Source organism: Candoia aspera, chromosome 7 (assembly GCF_035149785.1).
Source record: "Candoia aspera isolate rCanAsp1 chromosome 7, rCanAsp1.hap2, whole genome shotgun sequence".
Lineage (NCBI taxonomy): Eukaryota > Metazoa > Chordata > Lepidosauria > Squamata > Boidae > Candoia > Candoia aspera.
The window spans coordinates 74,935,922-74,948,700 of NC_086159.1; the positions used below are offsets into that span (position 1 = coordinate 74,935,922).

The window sequence follows — 12,779 nt, forward strand, 5'->3', positions numbered from 1 at the left end:
AAAACACAAGAATGGCCATCAGATTGGAAAAAATCAACTTATATCCCCATACCAAAAAAGGGGAACACTAAAGAATGTTCAAACTATCAAACAGTGGCACTCATTTCACATGCCAGTAAGGTAATGCTCAAGATCCTGCAAGGTAGACTTCAGCAGTTCATGGAGCGAGAATTGCCAGATGTACAAGCTGGGTTTAGAAAAGGCAGAGGAACTAGAGACCAAATTGCCAGTATCCGCTGGATAATGGAAAAAGCCAGGGAGTTTCAGAAAAACATCTAATTCTGTTTTATTGACTATTCTAAAGCCTCTGACTGTGTGGACCATAACAAATTGTGGCAAGTTCTTCGTGGTATGGGGATACCAAGTCATCTTGTATGCCTCCTGAAGAATCTGTATAACGACCAAGTAGCAACAGTAAGAACAGACCACGGAACAACGGACTGGTTTAAGATTGGGAAAGGAGTATGGCAGGGCTGTATATTCTCACCCTACCTATTCAACTTGTACGCAGAACACATCATGCGACATGCTGGGCTTGAGGAATCCAAGGCTGGAGTTAAAATCGCTGGAAGAAACATTAACTATCTCAGATATGCAGATGATACCACTTTGATGGCTGAAAGCGAAGAGGAACTGAGGAGCCTTATGATGAAGGTGAAAGAAGGAAGTGCAAAAGCTGGCTTGCAGCTAAACCTCAAAAAAACCAAGATTATGGCAACCAGCTTGATTGATAAGTGGCAAATAGAGGGAGAAAATGTAGAAGCAGTGAACAACTTTGTATTCCTAGGTGCAAAGATTACTGCAGATGCTGACTGCAGTCAGGAAATCAGAAGACGCTTAATCCTTGGGAGAAGAGCAATGACAAATCTCGATAAAATAGTTAAGAGCAGAGACATCACGCTGACAACAAAGGCCCACATAGTTAAAGCAATGGTGTTCCCCGTAGTAACATGTGGCTGCGAGAGTTGGACCATAAGGAAGGCTGAGAGAAGGAAGATCGATGCTTTGGAACTGTGGTGTTGGAGGAAAATTCTGAGAGTGCCTTGGACTGCCAGAAGATCAAACCGGTCCATCCTCCAGGAAATAAAGCCAGACTGCTCACTTGAGGGAATGATATTAAAGGCAAAACTGAAATACTTTGGCCACATAATGAGAAGACAGGACAGCCTGGAGAAGATGTTGATGCTAGGGAGAGTGGAAGGCAAAAGGAAGAGGGGCCGACCAAGGGCAAGATGGATGGATGATATTCTAGAGGTGATGGACTTGTCCCTGGGGGAGCTGGGGATGTTGACGACCGACAGGAAGCTCTGGCGTGGGCTGGTCCATGAAGTCACAAAGAGTCGGAAGCGACTAAATGAATAAACAACATGGGTTCCAGACTTCAGGCAGTCATTGACTGCAAAGGATTTTCATCCAGGTCTTAAAGGCAATCCTTATGTTTGTAATTATGTTGGTTTGTTCCATTACCTATGAGCCACCAACAATGGGGGTTTGTGTATGCCACTGGCTGTACTTCCTGAATGGTTAGTGCCCCACTTCTGTCAAACCCCTTGAATTACAGCTGAAAGTCCTGACTTCACTCCCATCTGGGTGTGTTTCCTTTCAACTTCAATGTGGTGGTATACAGAGGCCAAATGCCAAAACAGTTATCCTTGTTCCAATATTTCTGGTCTTGACTGTAATTGCACAAAACAGAGGCTCATCTGGGAAAATCTATTAACATTTGCTTTACTCTGACAAGTGAGTAAATGTATATGAAGGAGCACTTACAACCACATCCCAAAACATACATTTTTGGAAGTTAATCCAAAACTTATTTTTTTATATGTAAACAAAGTTACAATTTCTCCACTGAAACACTGTGAATGGCCAGGGAAAAAAAGTGTGTCACTGTTTTCTTGGTGTCTAAAAACTACAATATTAGGTATCCACATAATACAATTAATCTGAAATGTTGTTTCATATTGTCATTGTCTTGCAAATGAAGGACCAGCTCATCTAAAACCACTGCCCAGAGTCATTGACAGGCAGCATACAAGTTTAATATATTATTATTATTAAGTAGCAAGAACAATGGAATGAAACTGAAAAGAGCTGAATTTGGAAGCATGTTAATCTAACCTAACAGGGGAACTGATAAAGCAGTATAATTGCCTTAATGATGTTGTAATAGCAATTTCATCATTTTCACATCCCAAGAGCATTAGAAGAATATCTTAATTAAGAAAAAAAAAAAGACATGTTTCTGCTTGAAGCTTAAATCAATAAACATGGGAGGGGGCAGGGGGGACCTGCAACTTTTAAAAAGTTTTTGCCAGGCTAGTGAAGCAAATGAGTAAGTTAACAGGCATTCGAAGGTGAGCAGCTGCCACCACGGTTCTTTGAACCTTTTCTTCCATTTCAAAAGAGGAAATTACAATGACCAGCATCTCTGGAGAGAGAGAGAGACTGCTTTCTGTTCACTGGGATTCTTGCAGCGCCCCCATGCCCTTCATGTCCTTTCTTGAAACCTGCTATCAGTATTTTGGATAAAGAAAATGAGGAATAAAAAGGACAACGTTAATTTACATCAAGGTATATACTTACCTGCTGCTTGTTGCCTTTCCTAGTTAACATGACGAAAGGCATGGTGTCTCCAGAGTCAGATTCCCCCTCCCCACCCCCGAGCGGTGGTCCCTTCTTCAGCTGACTCTTGAGATGCAAAGGAATGGCAACATCTAATTGATGCACTTTCACCGACTCTCCACTTCTTTGCTGCAAGTGCAAAAGAAAACACACATCACTGAAATGTCTGTATACTAAGAGAAGATAATCAGGATGATTACAGCATTCAGTTCAAACCTATTTTACACTCTATTTTGTTTAGATTAGTGTTTTTCAAATTTGGCAGCTTTTAAGACGTGTGGATCTCAACTCCCAGAATTTGAAAAATACTGGTTTAGATGTGTATCTGTGTTCCTCTGTATATCTAGAAGTGTGAGGGTGGCAAATACAGGGATGCAAACAACTGTATCCATATCAGGAACATTCATAAGGGAGCCACGATTTAGGAGACCTTCATGCCAAGAATTCAAACCCAAGACTGCCCTTTACAAAATCTACGAAAAACAACATATTACTCCGATTTCTTTCTACTAGTGTCTTCTGACTCACCAGCCTCAACATGTTCAGCCCTCATAAACAGCAGTAAAACATTTTCCATTTTTAAAGGAAGAAGGCAACTTGGACAGTTTCACTCTTGCTGGCTTATTGCTAAGCACCGTTCGAAGAGCTGGAGTTTAACCAGAGAACTGTACTTTCCTTGAGACCAAAGTAATGAACAAACTGCTAAGTGAGCCTGCTAAGATGTATCATTTGCAAAAAGCTCTCTTAAGACTATTTTGCTGAGGCAGGGGGGCATCTACAACAGTGGGGTTAAAAAAGGCAAGACGACAATCACAACCATACAATCAAAATCCCATCCTTTTATGTATGTGTGTCACAATTCGTACTAAAAAGGGAGGGGGTTCGATTGTGGTGGTCCCCATCCTGACTTGTCTGACCCTTTCCCTGTGGGCACCCCTGTTCAAGGAAAGCAAAACATTCCTATTGTACAAATTAGAATGTTTCACTCATGTTCTTGGGGGTGGAACAGAGGGCCTGCAGATGCTGAGTGCGGTGGATGGTGTCAACCACACCAGCTGGAGTACTAAGATTCAGAGTTGGCACACTAAGGTATCTCCTGCATATACCCTTACCAGCTGAAAACAAAAGTTTTAGTGGCTAGTAGCAACAAGTCACTAAAATTGTGGGTGTACAAAATTCTTTGCTTTGCACTGTCTGAGCATGAAATCTCACCTGCCCACCAGTCCTTGGAGTGCAAACTGCAGGCTAGAGTGCAAAATGGCATGCTCTGAATATCTTGGAAGTTTCTGAGCTTGAACAGCTCAGTTTCACGCATGACAGAACATTTTGCATACTTGTACTAAAAATTAATCCAAACCTGTAAATTTTCCAGCATCATTTTATCCAATGCCTGAATAAAATCTTCATCTTCAGCACATGGGACACGTTTCAGTCCACCTCCTTTAATCATTACCTCCTGATATAAAAAAAGAGGATGAAAAGAAAAACATCATTATGTGCTTTCAGTTGATGTATATTTTTCAGATAGCCTTCCTTTTGACATATAGGTCAACTCACATACAAAAATCCCAGGTTCTACAGTCAGCTCCTTTATATGTCATTTTAAGGCAAATGTGACCAATTCTGTTAAGTACTGTTTCTTTCTTTTTATTCTTCCAATCAAGATCTCTTTTGCAGGTAACCTTCAATGTGAAAACAGCACCATCCATTCTAATGAGGGCATCGTATCTGTACAGAGCTGGCTGGGGAATTCTGGGAGTTGAAGTCCACCTGTCTTAAAGTTGCCAAGGTTGAGAAACACTGGTATAGAGTAAGCTAAGGAGAGAGTTTACTAGATCCTTATCTCCCCAACTTAGCACAAAGAGCCAATATTAGAAATCAGATATTAATATCTGCTCTTCCACCACGTCAACACATGGTTGATGTGAAAGTGGTCTGTGGCTTTTCTTTCTCTGCTTCCTGATGTCAGTTTGTCTGGAAATTAGTGATTATGGCCTACCTACAGATGCTGTTTGGTCTAACAGTTAAGGTGCTGGGCTAGAAACCAGGAGTCTGTGAGTTCCAGTCCCACCTTAGGCATGAAAGCTGGCTGGGTGACCTTGAGCCAGTCACTCCCTCTCAGCCCAAGAGCCAATCAGGCATGGTAGGAGAGTTCTAGTCCCGCCTTAGGCACGAAAGCCAGCTGGGTGACTTTGGGCCAGTCCCTCTCTCTCAGCCCAACTCACCTCACAGGGTTGTTGTTGTGGGGAAAAGAGGAGGAGGAAGGAGTACTAGGTATGTTCGCCGCCTTGAGTTATTTACAAAAATAATAAAGGCGGGATAGAAAATAAATAAAAATAAACAAACTATAATGTCTAAAAACAGCACATCCAAGACTGGATGAATGTGTCTAAGTCCAAGATCTTGGGAAAACACAGGCATGGCATCCGTAGGGTCCTCCCCAACAAAAAAGAAGTAGACATGCAAACTGAAAGTTCTGTTAAGGAGGATATTCTTGAATCTTCTATTAATTCTATTAATTAAAAAATTAAAAATTAAATACTCAGATGTTTGAGGGGGTGTATAGACCCATACGCTTATATATGCTTGCTAGGGAAAGAATGGGTTATACAGGTTCCGGGCTAGAAGCCAGGAGGCCGTGAGTTCTAGTCCCGCCTTAGGCATGAAAGCTGGCTGGGTGATCTTGGACCAGTCCCTCTCTCTCAGCCCAACTCACCTCACAGGGTTGTTGTTGTGGGGAAAATAGGAGGAGGAGGAGGGAGTATTAGGTATGTTCACCACCTTGAGTTATTTATGAAAATAATAAAGGCAGGATAAAAATTAAATAAACTGTTGCTAAGATATTACGTGTTTGCAGTTGTTTTTCAGGTTAATGAGAGACCAAAGGAAACTCATCCCCCCCCCCCCGAAAACTAACTTTGTCTATATGCAGTCTTTTTAGCACCAAACAGTTTAAAAAAAAAAAAAAAAAACATACCGTGTTCTCTTCATCAGTTTCATTCTCCTTATTAGAGTCAGTGAGATAATCAGTATTTTCTTCTTCTTCCTCTTCTCCTTCATCATCATCGTCTGAGCCCTCCTGAAAGATCAAGAGCTTTAATGCACAGCCCAAAGTCTTGCTTAATGTGAGTTATACAAATTACAATCTTCAAAGCTTTTGTGTACAAACATACTTGAATGAACTTAAATTTTAAGATATTTTAGCTATCATGTCATTTCGAAATTCACTCTAAACTTAATTAGCCAGTCCAATTGTTCAGGAATGGACAATGTTCCCACCAAACACGATTAAAAGTTATCCAGCTATTTGCCTGCTCTTCTTAAAATGACAGAATTATGCTGGAATCCAGAATAGACAGCTATAAGAAATTTAATGAAATAATAAAAATAAACTACTGTATGAAGCAGAACTATCCAAGATAGATACAGGTGACCCTGGTCATCCACAGGGTTCCACTGCAGCCAAACTATGCAGATAATGGGATCTGTGAAAAAAGGGGGTTTTATACATGTACAAAAGCTCGCCCATCGTTTCATGCTTCTGTAAAATATACCAACCCTCCATTCCCTGAAACTACTTTCCATGGTTAATATGCAAAACCATGGATAAAGAGGGCAACCTCTACTTTATATCAAAAAGTATTATATTGCTAATATTATGTATCTATGTTTACAGCAGAGGTAGGCAATCCAAGACCTTTTACATGACTGGGGCCACATTTTACATAACCTTTTGCTGGTGGGGGCTGATGGAAGTTATTCTCCAAACCACACAGAGGCAAATGCTCTAAAGCAGGCAAAATGGAATAGTCCTAGCTATGACAAGACCACTGGCTTTCATAAAGACACCCTCAGGCCCGAGCATCATGCCCTTTTCTTCCACTTGCTATCATTCCTAACAGAAAATCAGAACTGATGGGATTCTAATGAAATCTGCATACAATCAATCACAGTTCACAAAATAATTAATATTCTCAACTGGATTTCAGAAACTCTATCCCTCAGCAATACTCTACTTAATATATTATCATAGCTGGGAGCAGAGTGACCACAGGGTATGGTTAAAAATGTCAAGGTGGCAGCCACCATAGTGCAAACCAATTTCCACCTTTTTTGTAAGTGCACCTTGGCTTTTATTAATCATATCCTGTGGACATTCCTGGTGGGGATGAGCTTGGACTGCTCCTCCTTGCTTGCCCAAATTATATACATTTCTTCAGTTGTGGTAGTAGGCTTTAAGCATAACAGCTATTTATTTGTGAATCTGGAGCAACTGGTAACAGCTGTATCTCCCATTCTTCCAAACTGTATTTAAGAAAGTTAAGAGGGGAGAGAATCACCTCCTCCTCTGGCTCATTTATTTCACTTTCATTTCCAGATTGTTCTTCGATCTCTACTCCACCTTCCTCTTCTTCCTCGTCCTCCTCCAGGTTCTCCCCTTCAGTCATCGAATCCTTAGAGTCTTTGTCATTCATAAGACCTAAGGGGGGGAAGGAACAAAAAACAATTATGAAGGCAGGCACTTGGGAAAATCCTAACATTATGATCTGATGCTAAATTATAAGGAGGTTAGCACCACTGAAATCAATGGGACCTGCCCTGAGGTACACTAAGCTGCAATCCTTTTTAGGTTGAGATCACTGTCATAAAGTAGAATACCTGCACAAGACTTTGGGCTTTCCCCATACTGATTTCTAGAGCCCTTCCGAGGACATACCATTCAATCCTTATTAATGTATGCTTCTCTGTGTTATTCAACCACATATTTAGAGTCTGTCACCTGTGAAAAGCATGAGCCACAATACCAACCATTTTCCCTCAGTGGGAAGCCGTGCTCGACAATCAATCCCCCGTAAGTTCTGGGTTCAGGAGAAGGAACACTTAAGGATGGTTCCTCTGCTTAAATTAAATTCTCAGCCAGTTTTTAAGCCCAGAAAAATGAGCAAAAGTGAGCAGCATAGGTACAGATTTACCACTTGAACGCTGGTCCAGACGGATAGTTTCTACTCTTACTGCTTCTAAGCAGGAAAATTCGAAGTAATTTTAAGAAGAGCATATTTGAAAAATTGTTATAAACCTTAGATCAGCAATTTAAAATGTTCATATTTAAGTTTTTAAAAATATTTTAATGCTGAAATGTAGTTCTCAGCTGCTAACTACAATTGATACTGGCATCTATTTCTGGATCCAGAGGTAGCATTTCTGATCCGTGACAATGAACTGTATTATATTTCTTGTTGGCATCAGTTCATTTTGCCACCTGCTCTTCCATCTTTCTTTAATACTTTCACAAGACAGTGTAATAATGACTTTAATCACCTTGAAGAAGTTGCTTTTTAGAATTTCTGCTGCTGTCATTAACACGTGCAGCACCTGCTTGGCTGAAGCGTTGAAGAGATGTGGAGAGGAACTAGCAGACAAATGGTTTGTGGGAGTTGGCAAATGCCATCTGTCCTAGAACAGCCCCCGCAGTATCTTGTCGTGCTTTATTTTTGGAATGTAATTTTAGATTCAGCTTCACAGTTCAATTTGTCCAAGATTATACCTAGGGATAGCTATAGTTCCCTTCCAAATTTCACACTGGTTCCAGGACTCTAAATTTCCCAGACTAGTCTTTCAAGTAGAGATCTGCCCCCCCCCCCTTTTTTGCTGTTTTTATTTTTCTAGAAGTTAATTTGTATTGCTGTGCAACCATGCCATTTGCAAACAGTATCCCCATCCCACTTCTCCTTCTACCCTATCTATGTGCACCAGCACACATGAAAAGTCACAAAAATCCATGTACAGCACCTGCACCAGATTATGCCATTTTGGGAGCAACTTGACCTCAACGAGCCCGTCACCAGTGCTCAGTCCCTTACAGGCTCAGGGCTTGTAAGATCAGCAGACGATCCCTGCTGGAATATTGGCCACAGCAGAAGCCAAATATTGCTACAGATAAAGGATTTGTGATGCAACTGAACAATTGTAATTCAATTGTAATGCAATTCAGTTACCCAAAGATCTGCCATGTATCAGCAGCACTTCAGTGAATTTTAAAAAAAGGTATCTATTGCCTGTAAGATGGGATGAAAAACCTGAGGATCTCAAGATATCGTTGAATTGAGCTCCCATTAGCCTTCAATACTAGCTACAATGGCTAGGTGTTGACTGGAGCTGATCATCAACAATATCACATTATTCAATACTGCTGTAAGCAAAGATGCATTTAAAACTATAGATTAAGTAGTTTTAAAAAAAGACAGAATGGAATTCAGGAAGACAAGATCCACAGAATGATAGCAAGATGAAACATCTGCTCATTCATAACAACTTAGCAGTGTAAGGTTATACTGTATGACAACTTTAGGAAACCAGGCTAAGAAGAGATGTTTCATTCATTGGTGTTCTTTTTCAGGTGAGGCCAAAGATAATTTTGTGTCTTCTAAAGAGGAAAGGCAGATGAATTTCACTTGCTGGACTATTCAATGAAATCATGTCAGTCCCGGCCCAAAGCTTACAAAACAACAGCCTTAAAAGTGAATAGTAAGAGATTCTAAACCCAGAAAAATGCCACTATTTTTTTTTTTTACAAATAACATTAAGAAAAACAAACTCTTTGCTATTCTACTATAGCTAACAAGTATCCAATAAATTTCCCTTTGGAACAGGCTTTGCTCCCCACCCCCCAATCCCAAAATAAAACTCGAAAACTATAAAATCCAAGTTGCATGTTCAGTGCATAAATCCAATTAAAGCATCCATGACAAATGACCATCTAGCCTCCACTTAACCACATTCAGTTAAGAATCCACCACCTCCTGAGTAATATTTGTGTTTGTCTGGAAAGGACAAATGAATAGGCAACAACGGAAATGTACTACTAGGAACTGTTTTCCTACAACCAGAATTTGCCTTCCTGTAACTTAAATCTACCATTTTGCATCCTGCATTGTGGAAAAACAGAGACAAGTATTGATGTTATATGTGATACCCTTTCGGTATCATGTGTAATCACAACCTTCTTGATTCATTACACCAATAGTATTCCCACAATCTATTAAGGGAGTTCCTCAATGAAAAAGTAAGGTAAAACCAAGGTATGAAGATTGGTTCTAGATGAACCCAATTTGATTTCTGGTCACTACCACATTATTTTCAGGATGCTAATGGATTAATTGCTTTCTAATGGAATCACGAAATCTTCCAAAGGATTATGCCAAGCTGAATGGTCTGCAGCTTCAGGACCCTCCTTTTGGAAGATAAGGACAATGTTTGTCCTTCTCCAGTCATCAGATATAGTCCTTCAGGATTTCTCAAAGGAAATACATCATGATTTGCAGCGCTTCTCTGGCTCTGGAGATTCAAGCTTATTCAAAGCAAAGAGATGTTCCCTAACGTGTTCCTTTCAGTCTCAACTTTTAGTTCTGTCCCTTCTTCACAATCCCATAGTGGAATATACATCTTCTCAACGAAGAGGCTGGCCCAGTACAGGAAATAGGAATGGGGGTCGTTATTTATTCAATTGGTACACTGCAGGATTCATACAGTCTCATAGAACTTTATATTCGCACCGATCAAGCACTTTTCTCCTCCGAGGAAAAAAGAAAATTCATACCCACTTACCCAGAGACATCTTAAAATTATAAATAGTGCTCTAAGAATGAAAAATCCCAAAGCAGGAATTTTTTCAGCTCCCTTTGTGCTTGATGTAGCAGTCTTACCTAGTTTGATTAAGAACTCCCTTTCCAATTCTTGCACCTGCCTAACAGATTCTTCCAGAGAATTGCAGAGCTTTATTTTGGGTCTCAGCAGTTCTAATGTATCACTGATCATATAGTCAATGTCTATAGGGAACAGGTGATCTTTTGTCCACACGTCCAGGCTTTTCTTCCACCAAACGTACCTCTGAAAAAACAAAGATCACTGCACAGTAAATACAGCAGGTCCCGGTTTAAGAACACCCCGGTGTACGGACGACTCCTAGTTAGGAACGGACTGCCATAAAGACAGTTATATTAAAAATTCAAGTTAAGCACAATGTTTCAGGTTAAACACACAATACTGCTTTATGTATTATTATGTTTAAGATGCTTTGGTGTATTTGGAAATGTTTCTTAAATGTTTTATATGCATAGAAAGGTAAAATATATACTATATACTAAGACAAACATTTGACTAACTGATGCTAAATAACTGTTCCGACGTATATACAAGTTCAACTTAAGGACAGACTTAGGAACGGAACTCATTCTTAAACTGGGGACCTGCTCTACACAGTTTCTCTAGTTAGTCTAATCAATTAGGAACTCTTTAAGCAAGTTAGTTAATTAAAAAAATATTGTTATAACCTGGTATAAAACAACTGATCACAACTAACTTATTCTGTACATAAGTGGCCATTTGTTAAGAACAAGAACCATGCAAAATACTTTCCACTTTTCTGACTCAGCAAAAAGCAACATGCTGCCCCAAAGTTATATATTTATGAATAAAAATTAATTAAATTAAAACAGTGGTGTACTTCTTCCCATTCACACATTCCCCTTGTCTGTAGATACTCCTGACTTTTTTGAATTCTGACGGCAGGTCGTGAGCATGCTCACAATGTGCCTGCCATGGGGGAGAGATTCCCCATTCACAAACCTTTTGCCATGGTAGGTGTGGCCCATCCCGAAGCTTATATTTATCAGAACACAGATCGCCAAGGAGGCTCCCTGACAGCCTTATCTTTTTTTCTTTTTTAATGGCACACAGGTACTCTTCCATATGCCAGTTTCCCGTTTAATGTTTTAAATTGAAAGAATCTGAACAAACATTCAAGATATTCAAGTGGGGGATGACACCTAGCCTCTTAACACCTTGGAAAATGTTCATCTTATTTTAACCAGACTGCTTCTAGAGAAGAGTGTACTAATCATCAAAGCTCAGGCTTTTGGATTTTGCAGAGGTTGTACATCCATGTGCTTCCAACTGTTTGTATCTGGAATAGCTGGCTCCCTCCAGAGTGCCATCTACAGGATTCTTGGAGGAGGCCTTCTCAATAGCTGCCCCCATGTCTTGAACAGGATCCACCACACACCCAAGATTTGTTTTGCCCCAACATTATTGGGATCTAGGAAAGCAATCAAAACCTGGTCATTACAAACTACATTTGTGTTGTTAAACCACTGTAATATAAATGGTATGTGGCGCTGGATTTTCTCTACAGATTTGACTTCTATGTACCCTTGGGGCTTTTTCTCAACATACAATCTTATTTTTTTCACTTGATTTGCCTCCCTGGAAATGCAAAAGTGAAGAGGAGAGAGAAGATGATGATCCACTTTCACCATTATTGATACTGTTAATCATACTGTTCTTTCCTTGAATATTCAGTGCTCCAATTCTTACTTTTTTCATCTCTTAATTACACTGTGGTTTCTAGGTCTTTCACCAATTTATTTTCCTAACACTCCCTACATCTAAGATGCATTTTCTGCTGATACCAAATCAATAGGAAAGGTTGGAATGAAACCAAATGACTATTTTATTAAATGCTCTCTTATTTCATTGGTGTATTCCCTCTTCTTTCTCTCTCCCTTCCTCTCTTTTCATTTTGACTGATTCAATTATGCAATTCTTATCTAAGTCATTCTTGTTAATTTTATTTAGCATGGTAAATAGAATAATGTATAATTTGTAAAGATAAAGTTGATCACAAGGTTAAAATTATCCTACCTGGAAATAGACCAAGAAGCAGTCAAGTTTCCGCTTGCTAGATCCCCTGTCAAAGTACTGTCCACAGGTGTCAAGGATGGTGCAAACTAGTCTAATTCGAAAAAGATGTTCTGGAGGATCAAGGAGACTTGGTGTACCATCAGAGTTCACACCAAATGATGTAAATGAGTACAGAGTTCGAAATATTACTGCTGATTCTACCATTCTGTAATTGTACAGCTCACCAAGGAACTTAGCACTGCTGATCCTCCGCTGATTAAATTTTGGCTGATTAACCTTCAAATGAACAAAAAGCAATTGCAAAGTTAACGTTCTCTTCATTTGTGACCGGGTGAGGTTAAAAAATAATAAAGACAAAAATCAATACGGCTTAGACAAAGACTTAAAATCTTTTCTTCAGAGAGCTGCCTTCTCTTTAAATCTCTATATTGTACTTGTGAAAAATGCAAGTGCTT

The 12,779-nt window shown here is 39.7% G+C and overlaps 1 protein-coding gene across 7 annotated transcripts in view; it reads right to left on the reverse strand.

Moving 5' to 3' along the window:
• The window catches only part of UPF2 (UPF2 regulator of nonsense mediated mRNA decay), a 54,307-nt gene that overhangs the window by 8,029 nt on the left and 33,499 nt on the right, over positions 1 to 12,779 (reverse strand). For 4 of the 7 annotated variants that reach the window (XM_063308143.1, XM_063308150.1, XM_063308149.1 and 1 more), the window contains 6 exons: positions 12,325 to 12,600; positions 10,329 to 10,512; positions 6,951 to 7,105; positions 5,603 to 5,692; positions 3,983 to 4,081; positions 2,587 to 2,754 (listed from right to left, as the gene is read on the reverse strand). In XM_063308143.1, the coding sequence (XP_063164213.1) occupies positions 2,587 to 2,754; positions 3,983 to 4,081; positions 5,603 to 5,692; positions 6,951 to 7,105; positions 10,329 to 10,512; positions 12,325 to 12,600 (972 nt within the window). Of the gene's footprint in view, positions 1 to 2,586; positions 2,755 to 3,982; positions 4,082 to 5,602; positions 5,705 to 6,950; positions 7,106 to 10,328; positions 10,513 to 12,324; positions 12,601 to 12,779 lie in introns of all 7 variants that reach the window. The other 3 variants (XM_063308144.1, XM_063308146.1, XM_063308148.1) reach the window with 1 other exon arrangement.